This window comes from Microcebus murinus, chromosome 3, assembly GCF_040939455.1.
Source record: "Microcebus murinus isolate Inina chromosome 3, M.murinus_Inina_mat1.0, whole genome shotgun sequence".
Taxonomy (NCBI): Eukaryota; Metazoa; Chordata; class Mammalia; order Primates; family Cheirogaleidae; genus Microcebus; species Microcebus murinus.
In genome coordinates, this window is record NC_134106.1 from 78,403,312 (window position 1) to 78,422,984 (window position 19,673).

The window sequence follows — 19,673 nt, forward strand, 5'->3', positions numbered from 1 at the left end:
TTCAATAGAACTGTTCCATGATGGAAATGTTCTTGTCTGCGCTGTCCAGTCCAGTAGGCACTTGCCACATGCAGCCAGTGAGCATTTGAAATATGGCCAGTGCAACTAACGAACTGAACTGTTACTTTTACTTAACTTGAATTAATTTAACTCTAAATTTTACTAGCTTTGCTTGGTTAGTGGCTGCTGTGTTTGGATAGTGCAGATGTTCATGAACAATTACGTGTTCGTGGTGTTTCTCTGAGAATGGAACAGAGATGGAATCATAGGCTGGATGCACAAACCCAGCACAGGCTGAACAAGGCACACAGGGCCCTTAATTTAAGGGCACACGCAATGGGTGAGAAGCCTTACAAAGATCCAAAGAACAAGTAGAAATGGTCCTTTATACTGAAATATTTGTTGAAGGCAATCCTTTCTTTCATTAGGTAAAAAGATTGAATTAAGTAACATATTTGTTAGTGTAACATATAAACATTATTCTGTAGAGTACCCTAAAACAAAAACTTATTAGTGTATTTTTCTGTCTTATGTATTTACTCTAATTGCTTAGCATTGTGCTCAGCTCATTAAGTGCGCGATAAACATTTATGGACACTGGGGCCAACATGAGGCTGGAAGTGGGGGAGTTACCACTGATTTTCCTCTAGTTATTGGTAAGAGAGCAAAGTTTCCCCAAAGCATGTTCTGCAGATGTTAACAGGTACTGTATATTCACTACCAAATATCTTTGAGAACTTATTAGTTTTAACAAAGATACGTAGGTTTCTTGACTAAAGTGATCCTTAGAATGTACACTGTATGGAGCCCTCTACCACAGAAGTTTCCCACATGCACATGAAATTCATTTTCAAAGGAACTGCTTCAAGCCAGGCGTGGTGGCTCATGTTTATAATTCTAGCAATTTGTGAGGCTAAGGCAGGAGGATTGTCTGAAGTCAGGAGTTCCTGACCAGCCTGAGTAAGAGTGAGATCTCATCTCTATTAAAATTAGAAAAATTAGCCAGGCATGGTGGTACACACCTGCAGTCTCAGCTACTCAGGAGGGTGAGGCAGGAGGATTGCCTGAACCCAGGAGTTGGAGGTTGCAGTGAGCTACAATGACACCACTGCACCCTAGTTGGGGAGACAGAGCAATACTCTGTCTCAAAAAAAAACCAAAAAACAAAAAACGAGAGATGAGGACAGAGACACAATCACAGGAAAAGCCATCTGAATAGACAGGCAGAAGATGGCCATCTACAAGCCAAGGAAGTGAGCCCTCAGAAGAAACTAACCCTTGATCTTGGACTTCCAGCCTCCAGAACTATGAAACAATAAATTTCTGTTGTTTAAAAGCCCACCAGTCTGTGGTACTTGGTTACAGCACCCCTAGAGAACTAAGAGATGGCTAGTGTAATAAATATAAACTCAAATTTTATAGGCAGTTTTAAATACACTAGTTCCTTCTTATATAAAACTGCAATAAGATTCCTTACTAAACTGTTTAAATTGTGTTGTCTACTAAGGTAATTTGCTGGTTTGATTTTATAAGGCTTGTCTTCAAATTAAACCTCAAACTGACCATCAAAAATGTCATATTTCACATTTCTGACACTAATACATTATTTTGAGTTATTTACTAGGGGGGGTCAGGAAGCTTTAAAACTAAACCACCATAAAATGGCATTTGGGGTCATTTAATATTTTATGGTCTATCATAGAAACTTGTAAGTTCAGAGATATCTATTTATCTATGTATCTTTCTTTGAGACAGAGTCTCACTCTGTTGCCTGGTAGAGTGCCGTGGCGTCAGCCCAGCTCACAGCAACCTCAAACTCCTGGGCTCAAGCAATTCTCCTGCCTCAGCCTCCTGAGTAGCTGGGACTACAGGCACGCGCCACCATGCCCGGCTAATTTTTTCTATATATTTTTAGTTGGCCAATTAATTTCTTTCTATTTTTGGTATAGATGGGGTCTCACTCTTGCTCAGGCTGGTTTCAAACTCCTGACCTTGAGTGATCCACCCGCCTTGGCCTCCCAGAGTGTTAGGATTACAGGCGTGAGCCACCGCACCTGGCTAAGTTCAGATATACTTTTATTAGGCTTAAAAATATGCACCTAAAAATACCACTAAACCCATTTCTAACACACAAATGAATTTTACAACTTTCATTATAAATGAACAAGGGAGCTTTGCAAAGCTAACATAGGCACTTTATAACAAATAGGTAGATAACTACACAAAAGTATAAAATAACTAAACATCTTGCCCCGTAGGTTGAGAAAGGTGTAGAAGAAAGTTTTTCTTCAAAAAGTTTTTCTTCTGGATTTAATAAAAACACAATAGTTCTTTAAGTTTTATTTTTCCTAACATGGTTCATACATTTCCTACTTTTAAAACTATTTGCTTACTAAACTCAGAAAACTGTCACTAGTACTGCAGCAACATTTTACAGATAGAAGTGATTTTCAAAACTTTACCTTTGGTTTAGAAAACCAGTATTTCAATTATAATAATGTTTAAGGACGACAAGTCAATTTCATCATCTTCCCTTTAAAATTATTTCTTAGAATCCTTGATCTTGCTACTTGAGAAATACTTAAAGCCAGTTAGAAGTAAAACTAAAATGTAACATTAAGGTCTTGACAAATCATGAGGGGATATTCAATGCAGAATTCCAAATAATAGATTAAATTTTTTTTTTCAATACTCATGTTTGGGAAAAGTTCTATATCATAGAACTATGACAAGCACTTATAAATGTCTATAATACATCAAAGTTTAAAAAAAAAGATTTGTATTTACCTGGTAGATTAGTAACTAGCTGACCTCTGATAAAATCATCTACTTCTTCTGGTTTTAAGTGGTATTGCCCATCTGGTTTTGCTTTTCTAGTTGCCATTCTAGCCAGGAGAATATTAGAACCTATAAAATTACAAAGGAAAAAAAAAAGCTGGTCAAGAAAAATTCACAGTTTTTAAGTTTCCTAACAAAGACATCTACAGCTAAGTTACCTATCAAATTTCTAAAAATAATGAAAATAAATAATATATAGTTTTGATTATTTCAAACAAGGTGTAAAACTGGTGAAATTTTGTTAAGTATTCCAAATTATAACCAGCATAGTTGCTTGACAGAGATTTCTCTTTGGTCTAAAACAAGTGTCATTTCAACATCTCCCCAGATGTAGAAATAGAGAAAGCAATACCAGCCTTAGGAGCAGGGGTCTGTGGGACTTGAAGGTAATGATCAGAAAGCAGTTCACATTGCCAACCACAGGATCCAGGCTATGTAGGAAAAGGAGGACAAAAGAGTGCACCAGACTGGGGACAAACCCCAAGGACCAGAACATATGTAACAGAAACAGAGGGTAGGAGAGTCTTTAAGACACAGATGGAAACGGGCAGTGAGGGCCAATGGACATGTGTGTGGGCCACAAACACAGCTCAGGGGAAAGGCTACTGGAATCGGTAAGGGTCAGCGATCTATGGAGCTTAGCTGCAAGGTGAGCTTTCTCTGTGAAGAATCAAGTCTCCAGATGTCAGGGAATACTTATATATAAGTCTTGGTTTTATGGAAGTCTTATATAAAACCTATGTATTTTCCTAGGGTAAATACAGAGATTCATGATGGAAACGTTCTAGAAAGTCACACCAAAATTATAAAAGTGGTGAGTGTTGGTGAAGGGGAAGGGACTGAGGAGTGGAAGTATCAAGTGAGATTTTAGCTTTAATTATATGCTTGAATTTAAAAAGAATGTATTCATATTATCACTTATAAATTAAAAAATAAATACAATTAAAAACAAATAAAAAACTTAAACTGTGGCTAATACTGGAACACAAAAGGTTAAGTCCTAACTGAAATGTTGAGAAGGATCTGTAGGCCAACAGCACGGAGTAAAAAGACAGGCTAGTCAGTAACCGTAGGGATGCTGGGTATATATCAACCATGTTTCATTTTCTGTATCTTATAATGTTTTGGCATCTTAAAAATCTTGCTGGCTGGGGAGAGACTGCCCTCCCAGAGCTAGCTAATTCCTAAAGATAGGAGGCTACTCACATGGAAGTGCACCTCTCCTAGACCAGCCACCCCTGACAACCTCCTTACCAAACACTCACACACCAAACTAATACTTTCCCTGCCCTAAAGCATCCCAGGGTCAGAGACCACACAACCAGAGACCATGCCTATAGCCCAGAAGCCTGCCAGAATTACTCAAACTGGCCAATCTTGGTTTTTTTTGAGACAGAGTCTCACTCTGTTGCCCGGGCGAGAGTGCCGTGGTGTCAGCCTAGCTCACAGCAACCTCAAACTCCTGGGCTCAAGCGATCCTGCTGCCTCAGCCTCCTAGTAGCTGGGACTACAGGCATGCGCCACCATGCCTGGCGAATTTCTTCTATATATTTTTAGTTGGCCAATTAATTTCTTTCTGTTTTCTAGTAGAGATGGGGTCAAATTCTCCTTTCAACAGTATTAGCTTTTCTGCCTCATTATTCAATCACCTCTATAAATCCCATGGGTACAACGGACAGGGAACTTCATGGAAAGAAGGGTTTTTGAATGAGAATGGAGGAATAACAGTTGCAAGTGACAATGGCAAGCTAAGAGAAGTTTATCTTTACCTCTCAAGCCTGTGGTATACAGAGTATGTCAGGGATAAACTGGCTCCATTTAAGAGAATGGCAAGAAGGGGTATGTTGGCAGAAGGTATTGAGTAGGTTCAGAAGGGAAGAGGTGACTCAGGGAAGCCTAGGTATGACAGAGTTCCAGTTAGCACAGCTGGAAGAGTCAACAAAACAAGGACAGCTGTTGGGAGCAGCTGGGGAAACAAAGTGCAAGGCTTAAAGATGATGGATAAGGGGTGGACAGACACTGAGAGTACTTGTCAATCAGGGTGACTTCTAGAATTCAGAGTAAAGACAGGAATGCTGCACATTCCAAGAAGCTGAAGTACAGTCACTGAGTAACAAGATTCATACTTAACCCCTTCCTTCAAATACCACACCCCTAATCCTGCTTTAAATATAGCTTCTGCTCACTTTTGAAAAGAAAAAAACCCCACTGTTTACAAATGTTGAATTCAACTTTCCCCATTTTTGAAGAACAAAATTATTCCAACTTGTTTCCTACAAAGATATTATCAACTATTTACTTACATTTCCAATACTTTTATCCCATATATCACACAACTGCAAGCAATGCTAAAAACTGTTTTGGCAGTAAGAGTAGCTAATACAAATAAAAACTCCTAAAAATTAAGTGATATTCAAGGATCCCAAACAACTCTTCTGAGTACTAGACAAGCAAGATACTAACCAATACCAACAGAGGCAGCACACTTTGTCTGGTCTTTGATTTCCATACGAACAGCACTTGCAAACTCCTCAGGAGTAAGTCTGGTCTCGGCAAGGATCTCGGTGATGTCTACCAGTGCTTCGTCACAACTGACAGCTTCGATGTTATGAGTATAGCTATCAACACAAAGCAAAGGCAATGAATCACAGCCTCTGCCATCATCTGGTAGACATAAATGTTGCACAATAAAGTCTTCTTATGGTATCTTTCTTCAACATTTCCTCACAAGATTTAAAACACTAAAAAAAAATTAGCATTTAGAATAAATTGGCCAAAGTGCTATCATGAAGTCACCAAACTTTTAACTGCAAACTTAATGAGCATGTTCTCTTTCTCCCTATTAACTACCAAAAAAAAAAAAAAAAAAAAATACAGCCCAGATTATCGTTCCAATTTTTCCATACTGAGAATATCTTTGTAAACCTCTGAAAAGTTGAAAAGCAGTAGGTCAATTTGAACTGTCAAAACATTTAATCTAAAAAATTCTCAAACATGGTTTACAAGACTCCTTTAAGGAACAGTAAAACTAGACATAGCACTCAAATAAGTAATTGCTGCTCTCCTAAAACAAAGATACCACAATTACATAGCATTCACTTAGCAGGCCCAGGATACAGTAGGATAAAGTGGCGAATCACCCCTACTACCTAAGAGAATCCCCCCTACACTCCATGTGGAAATAATTTTTAAATCACCTTATATGATCTACCCACATAAAGGACTTGTTTTAATTAGCTAGAGAAGAGAAAAAGGAACACAAGAGTTGCTATGTGGCTCCAATGCTCATTAAACAGGACTATGAAACCACAAAAACAGAATTGGACCAGAAATGGCAGGCAACAAAAGAATCCTCAGGATCAAAAATATGTCTTCAATAGTCCATTAGTTTGGTACATACTAGGAATGCCAGGTCTCATCTCACCTAGACCTTACTGTAGGTTACAGATCAGATTATTATCTCTATTAAAAAGTAATACCTCTATTCAAGAAATGAGTATGTTTTATTTATGCTTAAATAAGGGTGAAATTTTTAAGTACAGAAGGGTATGCCTGATATGAAGAATTTTGCTTCAAAGTGAAAGTTGCCCCGAGGCAGGGAGAATATGAAGCTGAGAGGATTTCCAAAGGGTGGCAGGAGAATAACACTGTGATTTTTTTTCCCCTGAGAACAGAAACATGCCACTGAAACGGTCTCTAGTCTGATAGTCTATTGGGGCTCTGTGTCTGAGCACATGTCACAGCTTCCCTCACATCCTGCTCACCTGGGGTTCAGGCTGCTGGTGTGGTCCAGGTCTGAACACCCAGAACAGAGCAGCACCACCATTCAGCTCAGTCACCATTCCTAGCCCTCATTTGGATGTGACCATGACCTCAGCTTGGAACAGAATGTACTTTCTACTTGGTAGTACCCACATTCCTGTATTTGAGATCTTAAGGACAATTGAGATAATATAATAACTGGCTTATCATTCAGCACTCAACCCTACATCCTGAAACCAGATAACTTAATCTGATCCTTTATATTTTCTCTCTCTTGCCAATGTAAGCTCCTATGGGGCAGGGATTGGACAATATTCCTTTCTCAGACTAGCAGCACCTAGTAGTCATTTGGATCCTGCTATTCCAAATAAAGCACAAGAAAGAAGAGGCAGAAGTGAAGAGAAGGCAAAAAGTCTATCTCTTGGAATACATCAATACAGCCCAGGGGTCGATAAACCTTGGCCTAACAAACAGATGCCTGTTTGGGTAAATACATTTTCACTTTGTATTGTCTGTCGTTTGTATCGTCTGTGGCTGCTTTCGCTTTATAAAGCAGGACTAAATAGTTGTGACAGAGACTCTATCTGGCCCTTTTCAGAGAAGCTATGTTGACTCTGCTTTAGAGCATACACAGCCTACCATATATTTTTTTAAAATTTTGACTTAATATTAAATATAGCTACACTGTAAATATTTACAAACTTAATCTCACTTTCTCAAGCCAATTAATCAACCATTTAAAAACTGTTACTAAAGACTAACTTTTAAACTTTTGGCATACCTATCCTTAAGATAAATGTTTTTAAATGTCTCTATTCATTATCAACCCATCAGTTCTAATTTTGAACAAAACTATAATTCAAATGTAATAAAAGAGATAACCAGGTTAAAAGATTCCAATCCTTCATCAACATGGACCTATGGGAAAAAATTAGAACCACTGAAGCACTGACTTAGAAGTTATGCAGGCTAACAATTAGATTTGACATCACCATCAGGAAACACCAGAACAATTCTGGCAATGCAAAAATATCCCTTTAGATTAAGCTAATCGGAAATTGCCCAAAGAAAAAAGTCCCTCAAACTGGGATGCTGAGGAGGTTTCCTGAGACAGAGAAAAGTCTAGCAAAAGTAACCCTGACAATCCTAAGGAAAACTAGACTATCTTTAATATTAGATAAAAGTAGTAGAACAGCTTATAATCCCAGCACTTTGGGAGACTGAGGTGAGAGGATCACTTGAGGCCAGGAGATCATGATCAGACTGGGCAACACAGTCTTTAAAAAAAAAAACAAAGAAGAAGAAGAAAGAAAAATTAGCTGGGCATAGTGGCACACAAACCTGTAGTCCCAGCTACTTGGGAGAGGCTGAGGCAAGAGGATCACTTAAGCCCAGGATCACAGTGAGCTATGACTGCATCACTGCACTCCAACCTGGGCTACAGAGGGAGACCTTGTCTCTTAAAGAAATAAAATAAATAAAAGAATAGACACAAAAATGACTATATTATGCACCGTACCTTGCTAATGTTTCATACATTGTTCGTGCAACTTCCTTATATGCATGAAAATCATATGGGACAGCTTGAAGATTAGGACATAACTGTTTGGCATACCCAAAAAACATTCCATTTTTAACACCAACTTGTCTGGAAAGAGAACAAAACACAATGGAGGTTATACTAGGAAGTTTTAAACTCAAAATCAAATATCAAATATGCTGATATTTCCCCATGCCACTAATTTACAATTTTCATTTAACTTCATTCTCATTAGGGGCTAAATATAGGCATTAAGAAAACTTACAGGTTTTTCCCCCAAAGGAAAATCACACAATTGTCTGATTAGTGTAAATAAGTGTAAGTGTGCCAAATATGTTACTAAAAGACCAGGTTTGGCTCTTGTCTGTATCTGAAGCTTTCTCCTAAGACTCAGACCTCTGGCCCCTTTGCAGAGATGCCAGCATGCCATATGCTGGTGATACCACAACCACCACAGAGCAGGAATGTGCTGTCCAAAGAGGATTTCTTCCCCTAATGCATGGCACCGTTTGGCCAGGGTTCATCCCCCAAAGACAAAGAATATAAACAAAAGAACTACACAAAACAGTGCTATGTGACAAACAGACAAAATGTACTCATCCTATTACCACCCAATTCCCAATTGACCAATTCCATGCTCCTGACGTGGCTCCACAGTGGCTGAGATGCCAACAGCACTGTATATGGTAGGACATCACTCTGGGCAGGAGCCAGGGTTCCAGAACTTTGAGGGACCTAATTGAAAATGGTAAATTTTAAATCTACTGTGTGTCTCAATGCCCCACATTACCTTTGATATTTGGAGCATTCAGCACAAAACTATAATTATGGAATTATACATAATTAGTAAAATTCCATTTTATCACTCTGTAAAGAATCAAGAAAAAATATTATAGTAAAAACACAAGCAAAATAATAAAGCAATGTTTTACCAAGTTACATATTATATGATGATTATTCTATACACTCCTAAGTAAATATTTACTAACTGCTTTCATAGTATGGAGGTGTGCCCTGTTTTAAGAAACATATATACAAATAGTCTTCAATTACTCAGAGGCCTCTGGTACCCGCCCAGCATTGAGGCCACCATTGAGAGCCAAGAAGGAAGAGTCCTCCAAGTTACTCAGAGGTAAATGCAAACAATTTTGTGTACATTCATTTTATGTACACAATAATAATAATAAACTGTCTCACTGCTAAGTCCCTAGTAGATGAGAAAAATCTAATAGGAAGGAAAAATGATAGTAAAGGAATTAATGACTGACAAACAGCATGGTAAACAATCCTTATGTCTCAGGCATTTTGTGAGGTGCTTGGTATAAGACAGTAAAAAAAAAAAAAACAGACCTCAAGCTATTCCTGAGGATAATCTAGCCTTGTCCTAGCAAAGGATGGCTTATAGTCAACAGACCTTGTTTTACTGACCCCAGAAGTGTGTGTGTGTTTTATGTGTGTGTATCTATATAAAATAGTTTAGACATATATATAGAAACATAGTTTAGAAAAGTTATCAAAAATAATTAAAGCATAAAAAAGGTCTAGTATTGAAAAGGATAAACTTCAAGGACTAATAGTACCAGATATATAAGTTTAGCATATAAAAGCTAAGCTTATTAAAGGTAATTATTCCTTTTAACAGTAATGTATTATATAATTCCTATGTTCTTACTATTTGAAAATAATTTCATTTTCAAAATTTTCATTTACACAAAAATTTTCAGAGGCATATTACTCAGAAAAATATAGTACATTCACTTATGTACTCATTCACATTTCTCAGAAAGAAATGTTTAAGAACCACTAGATACTATAAAGAAGTTATAAATAAAAAAGGAAAACCTAAGAGGCTTCACATAACCAAGGGAAGCAAAGTATCTTGAGTTGATGGTTAGGAAATTAGATTTGTTTTATAGAAAATAAGTAAAGACAGTAACAAAAAAAGTCTGAAGTCACTCTTCATTACTATAACTATTCCTTGCAGTTAAAATCCCATGTAGGACAACCAATACTTCATCAGTGTATGCTGCAAAAATAGTTCAGTTGAGTTTTAAAGCGCATAGGACATATTCTTTCTGGAAATATTCTTTGCTCAGACAATTGTAGTTGGTGCTATATTAGACAATATAAAAAAAATTATCATTAAACCACTGTCACTATCCATTCAACTTACTAAAAGACATCCACATCACTAATAAGAACAGTAAAGGGTCCTTACAAACGCATGTGAAAATAGAGATTTAAAAATTATTTGATCTTAAAAAATCTATGATTCTAGGGTATCTGTGTATCATTACCTGTTCATCCACATATCTACCTTCTCACTTCTTATGTAGAAAGCTTTATCTTTACAGTAAGTATGAGTTAAATTACCAATAGTAATGCATACTGTGACCTACATATACACACTCTATGTTTGTATGATTTCTACCATCTCATAGTCACATTCTATCCTTTGTTGGCCCCATTATTATTTTATGTCTATTGAAAACTCACCAATGTATAAAATGGGAATGACCATTCCCACTCCAACCTCAGAAACATTTTTCTGATACAATTATTAATTATACTTGTTTAAAACATTTTCTCACCTAAGGGAACTATGCTTGTTGGACAGCCACAAAAACAAGTATCCAGAAACTGTTTTTTAAATACTTTCATTAGTAATAGTCTTCTAGAAAACGGAAAATTACAATGAAATGACAAAAACTCATAGCTGTGGGATTTTTTTTTCCAATTGACACTTGAATTCATTTTTATCACTTTATCCATTTCCTTAAAATAAACATTTGCCATTTAAGTGGCACTTACATTGCTTGCTATGTAGTATTTGGCCCTCATATATTACCCCAATTATTTTGTAAGACATTAAGCTTGACAGTTACCATCCAAAAACCAATAGAAGCCTAGTGCCCAGACACAACTGTGGCTCCTGGAGTCCAAAGCCATCAGGAGCTGGTGGCACTTCTACCCTTGAGGTAGCCTTGACATTCCCTGTCCACATTCATCTTGGGGAGAGTAGGTATGAAGGCAGACCCTGCAGAGGCAGCATGGCAAGGATAGAGTTCTCATTTCACCAACTAGAAAAACTCAAGGACTGACAGAGTATTTCTGGGCTTCATCACACCCTCCAGACACTGAACACAACCATCTAGCCACCAGAAGCCCAAGTCACCATTCAATAACAGTGGGCGAAAAGAGACTATCCTATGAAGCACAACATAAACTCAGCTCTAAAGTTCCTGTGCTAATAAACAGTAGCACAAAAAGTCAAATGCTTTTTTATTTGACTTAATTATCATTTATTAAAGTAAGTTTTCAATTCCCTGGCCACATTATCAATTAACAATAAAAAAGATTAAAACATAATTCTGTTAATGTGAAAGGCAAAGTTATCTTGTGAGTAAAATTTTGACATATCACAAAAGGAAAACAATTTAAAATATTTTCTAATCATATATTTTTGAGGATAATGCTTTTTTACTTCAGTATCCTTTTAATAAAATAATTACCAAAATTTTAAACAAACTATTCTGCTTAGATGATATTGAGCTCAAATATTTTTTGTTCAGAATGAACTTGCTTGAATAACCCAACTTTGAATCAAGACTGAAAATTATAACTGATTTAAGACTCTATTTCTTTTTGTAATTATTGAATAACACTTGCCAAAAATGTGAAAGTGCTTACTGTGTTATAAAGACAAAAATACCTGTGCTTGGTTACCAGGAAAGAAAAAAAAAACCACTTCTTAAAATTAGTTATTACTGCCTCTAGGCCAGGGGTGGTGGCTCACACCTGTAATCCTAGCACTTTGGGAAGCTTAGGCAGGAGGATCACTTGAGCTCAGGAGTTCAAGACAAGCCTGAACAACATAGCGAAAGCCAGTCTCCACAAAAAATTAGAAAAATTAGCTAGGCATGATGGCATGCATCTGTAGTCCCAGCTACTTGGGAGGGTGAGGTGGGAAGATCACTTAAGCCCAGGAGTTTGAGATTGCAGTGAGCCATGATCACACCACTGCACTCATATCCGGATAAAAAAGCAAGACTCTATCTCAAAAGAAAGATAAGTGTAGACAAATTTTAAGGTCTTCTTCCATTAAAAAAATTTAATTCTTTAATTTAGTTCTTTGAAAGAAATAAAAACAACAATGCTCAATTTCTTCTGGTTTCAACTGCAGGAACTACCGGTTCTCATCAGGGAACTATTAAGTTATTTATTTAAAGTTATCTAGGATGTGTTGAGGAGGGGAGTGGGTAACTGAAGGGATTAAGGCTAAAAATACTTCTTTCCATATCACATCTGTAACATATTTAAATCATTGGCCTAATTGGCTTGTCTAAATCCACTTCAAAAGATTATATGAAAATGATTAACCAAATTATTCACTAAGAATTACAACACACTTAACTGCTACATACCTGGCTTCATAACTACAAGATGCAATTTCTGCCTTTGACAAAACAGAATCGATTCCATTTATCTGTGCAGAATCTTGATTCTCCCACATAGATGAATCTGGTATATCTGCTTAAAAAATAATAAAATTTAATGATTATATGTTATAAACTGATTTTAACTTTTATTCCAGAAATTTGTTTTCCATTTCTTTCATATATAAATGTTTAGTAAATTCCAAATATAGCTATTGGTATTATCTCCATATCCAATAAAAGAAAACTCTAGAACAGGTTGCTTCTATTATATTCTTCATCAGCAAAAACTTATAAATTCCAAATGTCCCATTTTAATAGAGATTTAAAAAAATACACCAAAAGATAAATATAAAATATCCTATAACACACAGTCCCTTGAGGTGGAACAAGGATGAGGAGTGAACAAGGAGATGAACCCCCTCCTTTCTGTAATGTAAAAGTTAATGAAAAATATAAATTTCTCTGAATGTTCTTTGCTGTTTCTTAAAAGAACTATCTGTAGAACTTAAAGCTAATTAACATGTTCAACAAACATCAAATTCCTACCAGCCATTTCATCAAACAATAATTTAGTAGGTCACATACCATAAAGAGGTTTCATCCTAAATTCAAGCTTTTGCTTTTAAACACACACACATCAAGCAAAAGAGCTTCACAACATTACCCCCCCTTTCAGGTAATTCTATTTTTGGTTTAACAATGCATATTCAACTGAAAACACCCGAGTGTGATCAGAATATCAATTGCTTTACAGAACACAACTCTAAACAGTACAGTTCACCAATAACTCTTAATATACAATACAAAAGCACACCATCTACAGAGCCTACTGGCTGCATGCCACTTTACTTCCTTTACCACCTTTAGCTTCACTAGTAATTGAGAAATAGGTTAAAACACAACTTTAGTCATAAGTGTCTTAGGTTCCAAGATGAGTACACTATAAAAAACATCACGTTCTAAAAACACAATCACAGCCATTTCACTACTATTATAAACAAAAATACCATTAGTAAAAAAGACCAAAATACATCAGTTCAGCTAATTCTAGACAAACCTATTTTGAGTATACAGTAACAATGTATATCTAAAAACCCCAGCATTTCTCTTACATTTAACGTTCCATGAAAAATCAGCTGAGTTGATTTACTATCGCAGAAACATGGGAAAGTTTCTGGCTTTATGGGCGAAAACAACTCTCCCTGGTTTGACCAGAAATCAACATCTTTTACCTAACTATGCAACCCCTACAAATATTTCTGGATTTGAGCACCCAAACACACACACAGCATAAATGCAAATCAAACTCTGAGGATAGGCATCTCACAGGGTCAAATCCTACCTGCACCAAAACAAACAAAAACCAGCAGAGTATACAATGTGAGCTACGGTTTGACATAATGTGAATAACAAATGCTACACTATTACAAATTAAAGACAGAATGCACAGATTACCCTTTCTGAAGGGTCTTAAAAGGCTAAATATAAATTTTAATAGTCCATTAACTCTAAGCTGAAAATCTGTAAGAATTTCAGGATTGTCAGTGTCACAGTTCAGCAGAGGGTGCTACAAGACCCCAAAAAAGGAGTGTTGAAGCTTGAACTGCCACAACCACCTGCCTTTTAAAGGTATAACCATGAGTTATGCCTTAAAAATTGGAGAGTTATGTGACTTTGATATCTGAAGGGCTAGTTAACCTAAGATTGGAAATTACAGAAAACTTTGTTTGTGGTAAGAACAGTCTCTGTGGTCCATGCGCCCCCAACGCCCTGGCCTGAGAGGCAGCACCATCGTGTTCCTCTTCACTGGGCTGGCTGACCTGTTCCACAGTGCAGCAGAGTGCGTGGGTCCCTCCACGAGCGGAGTGAGTTGCTTCATGTGAGATTCAGGGAAATGCAGGGACACACTGTCCTCACTGGAGGGCAAAGTAGAGAACTGCTCATCAAAACTTGACAAACTAGACGGGCACATGGAGAATGTGGAGGAACGGTTGGAGAAATCAGAGGCCAGGACCCAAGTCTGTGAAAAAGAAATCGCTGAGAATAAATCTATGACTAATACGATTTTAAAAACTGTTGTTCTTTAGAATGAAAACTGAAGTTGTTGAAGGGATAGAAAACATCTGCACCCTGGGAATCCAGGAAGGGGTAAAAAGCTCCAACCATGAAACTTGAAGCATAAATGGTTCCAAATAATGAGATCATCAATGAGAAGTGTCACTACTGAGTATTGCTCAGGAAGCATCTTCCAAAGGAAGTCATGGATGGATGAGATCCCCTGGTTATTCCAGTCTAATTAAAGAGTTTTTTAAATATGATGACTAAGAAACTAAAGTTTTAAAAAGGACTAAAGATGCTATTTGTTCTAATACTTCACCAGATATACAATCCAAAATATGAGAACTGATTTTATTTAAAAGATAGTGCACAAAAGCCAAAGATTCTAATTCCTACATTGATCTTCAATATTTTTATATTTGGTGCCATGCCTATTAATAACAATGACCCAGAGAAAGAAAGATCAGAGAATAACAAAGAAAGAGGAACAAAGGCACTGAAAAAACAAGTTCTGAGCACAAGCTTAATTGTAATCAAATTTTACAATAAAGGACAGTTTGTTCATTTTATATGCAGCAAAGATTTTGGTGAGCTCCTAATGGGTCAAAGGCTTAGGATATTAATAAGTGAATGACATCAAGTTAAAGCAAGAATATAAAATACAAAGCATGATATTCATCTATTCTAGTGAAAGGAAAATCTACTTTTGACCATTTTCAATGGCAAGTAAAATTTAAATATTTCCCCTAAAATTTATCTTTTGGTGTACCACCCCAATCTAAATATAAAGGGGATGTGAATTATAAAAGGTCATTAAAATGCTCTAAAAAATCGGGTGGCTAAATTGATGAAGACAATTAAGTAACCAATAACAGTATTCTGTTAATAAACCATTTATGGTCAGATTGTTTGTGATGAAAGGAAAGACAAAAGAGGACTAGCTCTCTGCTGCCCCTAAGAACGCATGCTTGCCAAGGTCAAAATTCTAGATGTCGACTGCTGATATCAGGACATGTATAACACAACCCGGAAACAGAGTAGCACTGAGTAACTAGGAGACCCTACCGCATCTGTACACATGGTATTTTTGTTCTTTCAACATTCATTCAGTATTTACTAAGTGCCCAATATGTGACAAGTATTGTGTACTTCCTTAAGCTACTTATTTGTTTTCAAATGTAAAGATTTTATCTTTTTAATACCACATAGAAGATACGAAAAGAAAAACCAACCTACCTACCACAAAACCAAACTACCAGTACTTGAGAAACTACTCCATACCACAATACAACTAAATCTCAACCAGTTTAATAATAGCTACCCCAAGATCTACTCATGACACAAATTCTAGAATCTCAAAAGCCTCTGAAAAGATTTAAAGACCAAAAAAAAAAAAAAAACCTTTGGAAAACTTGGAAAATATATGTACACAAAAGCATAAATATGTATCAACAATTATTTTCTTTCGTATTTATACCATATAAATAGATAATTAAAGCCAACAAAAAGACTATAATCCCAAAAACAAGGTCCTCAGAGATGTTTACTGGCTTTCCTTTTGTCTTAATTTCACTGGAGTTATTTTTTAAAAATGCCCAAGGTTTTATAACAAACAAGGGAAATGAAGTAACTGGGATAAAACCAAACTGCATGTCTTCCATTTCACTGTATATCTAACTTCTGACTAGTTTCTGATTAATATTTTTCTGAAAGACTAACTTAAAAAAATTTTTTTTTGGCTTTGCAAGACATCCATGAGGAAACTAATATGTATCAAAGAATTAATTTCTAAGCAAACATTTATCAGCAAATTTAACTCAGGGGTAAAAAAGTAATAGATACACAAAAATCTTAATAAGTGGTATGATTAGTATAACTTAGGATTTTTGTTTATTGATATCCAAAATGTAAAAGCCAAGAGAGGAAAAAACATGCTGTTTCTCATAAAAAATAGGGTCAATAAAAGATACGGGAAATGATTACTGGTGTTTACATTCTTATTCCAATAAATTAAAGTTCTGTTTCTTATTCAACTTCCTCATACAAATCTTGAGCAACACAAACTTCAGTGTCCTTACACTGACACAATGACAAAATGACTAGTAATTAACTCTCAAGTTAGGCAGTCGCTTCTATAAAATGATATCCATAGTTTTCATCTCCAATCTAATCTTATACAAACCAAATTAATCACATCTTTTAAAACATTCTTCACTTCCTATTCCAGGAAATATCATCATCCCACTCAAAGAGTAACTATTAACCAGTCATTTCTATTATATTCAGATTTTGTTTTAAGATATCACAGATATCCTTAAAACTCTTAAATGAAAAATCTAGGCCGGCAGCGATGGCTCAAGCCTATAATCCTAGCACTCTGGGAGGCCAAGGCAGGAGGATTGCTCAAGGTCAGGAGTTTGAAACCAGCCTGAGCAAGAGCGAGACCCCGCCTCTCCTAAAAATAGAAAGAAATTAATTGGCCAACTAAAAATATATAGAAAAAATTAGCTGGTCATGGTGGCACATGCCTATAGTTCCAGCTACTCAGGAGGCTGAGGCAGGAGGATGGCTTAAGCCCAGGAGTTTGAAGTTGCTGTGAGGTAGGCTGACGCCATGGCACTCTAGCCCAGGCAACAGAATGAGACTCTGTCTCAAAAAAAAAAAAAAAAAAAAAAAAGAAAAAGAAAAAGAACAAGAAAAAGAAAAAGCTAATTATTATTACAACTCTGTTTTCATCTCTATGACAGCAGTATCAACAGTATAATCCAGTTGTCCACAGGAGCACTAAGACTTCAAAGGGAGCTCATTTGTACCTGCTCTGCCTTTCAGGAGTTTATTTTGGTAGTACTGCCACTCCAGCAGGGGGTTAGTGCCAGGACGCAAAGGTGCCCTTCCTGTGCCTCTGTTACTTGTAACAGCCACTGGTTTTCCTGTGAGGAAAAGATTAAATTATTTCTACATCTGAGTACAGGGATGTTAACAACATGTAAAGGAAAATTTTTCTAATGATTTTTAAATTATGACACTTTTTCTTTAGCTTTATTTGACATTAATCTTTAAAGAAGCTCATAGTTAAGATTATTAATCACCATGCAAACATCATCTAAGTTTCTTAGCATCTCCAAAAAAGTAAATAAACTAATTTGTAACAATTTTGATACATTTATTCAACCTAAAAGTAGCGCTGTCATTTTCTTTCCATGGTTTTGTGTTATTTTTTATAGTAGAAAACAGGCAACTCTAATACTAGATTCAGATTGAAGGGTTAAGGAAAGAAAGAAAAACATTATATAGAGATTTTTAAAATATTTCTGGTATCATAATAGTAACATTAACATCTATACTTATTTTTCTAACAAGATAACCATAACTTTGTAAAGCAATAGCATGGATGATTCATATATATTTACTGAATGTATTTCCTGCGAGGATCAAAAAAAAAAAATCAACAATGCATTATAAAGTTACTCTATGAAAATCAATTATTTAACACTCTAAAAACTTTTGGAGCTGAAGCAGCAACCACTCATATAAAATAAAGCCCTGGTTTTTATACAGCACCTTCTGTGCCATAATTATTTTTCACTTAAGGGAAAAACTGACTCTCAGAAGAAAATGCTAATAGTTATCTCTAGAGATAACTACTGAAAAATCCAGAATATTTTAAAAAGTACTGACTAGCTCACAAATATCTGAAGTTTCATTAAAACAAAGATTGCCAAGAGGGACAACATATTTTAGCAATATTCAATAATGCAGTTATCCTACAATAAAAAAGGATGTTCACCTGCATCAGGACAATTAATCAAGTCCTTTGCTCTTAGTGACTCAAGTCACAAACATATAGGCTACCATAAAATTCCATTAACAAAGTAAGAATACAGATAAAAATACAGACTGCCCAACATGGGTCCTTGCCTATATTAGTCATCGATAACATACTTTAGCTGAAGATGAATATTCTCCCCTTAAGACTTGACCTCTATAGAAAGAAGGAAACATTTTCTAATTTCCCTACACCTTTCTTGATAATGGAGTACAGAAAATTCAGAAGCAAGCAGATTTTCCCAAGTGAAATCAGAATAAATTTTTTTTTAAAGATTTTGTGACCCCTTTGAATATATATTTATAACAATGTATCAATTTTCTTAAAACAAACAAGAATACAGACCTTTGAGATCTGGTCTATTTCGTATACCCACTGATACAAAGAAGCAATCCATATCAACATGCATTATACAGCTCTGATGTTTGGGTGAACTCAATACTGACATATTTCCTAGAAGGAAAAAGAGAGTATTCAAACCCCAAACTAATTTTTAAGATTAAAAAAATTAGGTCTAGTTAATTTAGAAATATTTAAAAGATGCTTACAAGTAGGATAGAGTCTTAAAAAATAAAGAATCTACTAGATTATTTCTACCACCTCAAATAAGCCAAATTTAAGTTTCTTTAGTTCTAAAAGTAATTCAGAGATATAAATTTAGTTTCTTAACATAATTTTAAAGCAATTGTGGAATCCTGGTCAATAGTGAAAGGCAGCTAGGTAGATAAGATAGACAGAAAGATAGATGATAGATAAGTAAATAATGAAGATACCATGGTTTCCTAGCCTATGTTCTAATAATTATCAATTAAAATAGTTTATCAAAACTTATCTTAAAATTATTTCTGTGATTATTTTATTAATGTATGAAGGTATTTTCACACATGTAGTTATGTGAAGCTAACCTTTGAAGATCATTACTCCATGCAGTTTATAAGCATTCCTTGATAAAATAGTAATAAAATTAGCTACTGTTATTCAGTGCTTGGTAGGTGTCAGACATTGTCATAAGAAGTTTACATGTTAATTTATTTAAATTCTCGCAACACTATGAGGTAGATATTACCCCCATTAGGCAGAGTAATAACTTGTTTAATTCACACAGCCTATTACTAAGTGCCCGAGATGTGATTCAATCCCAAGAAGTCTGATTTCAGAACCTTCAGACTACCAAGCTGCTATTCTAAGTAGATATACTTTAAAAATTGTC

The 19,673-nt window shown here is 35.7% G+C and overlaps 1 protein-coding gene across 5 annotated transcripts in view; it reads right to left on the reverse strand.

Moving 5' to 3' along the window:
• Window positions 1–19,673, reverse strand: part of REV1 (REV1 DNA directed polymerase) — an 82,764-nt gene that overhangs the window by 12,970 nt on the left and 50,121 nt on the right. For 2 of the 5 annotated variants that reach the window (XM_076001031.1, XM_076001033.1), the window contains 6 exons: window positions 18,809–18,916; window positions 17,451–17,567; window positions 12,565–12,673; window positions 8,120–8,248; window positions 5,302–5,456; window positions 2,788–2,907 (listed from right to left, as the gene is read on the reverse strand). In XM_076001031.1, coding sequence (XP_075857146.1) covers window positions 2,788–2,907; window positions 5,302–5,456; window positions 8,120–8,248; window positions 12,565–12,673; window positions 17,451–17,567; window positions 18,809–18,916 — 738 coding nt within the window. Of the gene's footprint in view, window positions 1–2,787; window positions 2,908–5,301; window positions 5,457–8,119; window positions 8,249–8,930; window positions 9,006–12,564; window positions 12,674–14,399; window positions 14,572–17,450; window positions 17,568–18,808; window positions 18,917–19,673 lie in introns of those variants that run through there. The other 3 variants (XM_076001032.1, XM_020286277.2, XM_020286281.2) reach the window with 3 other exon arrangements.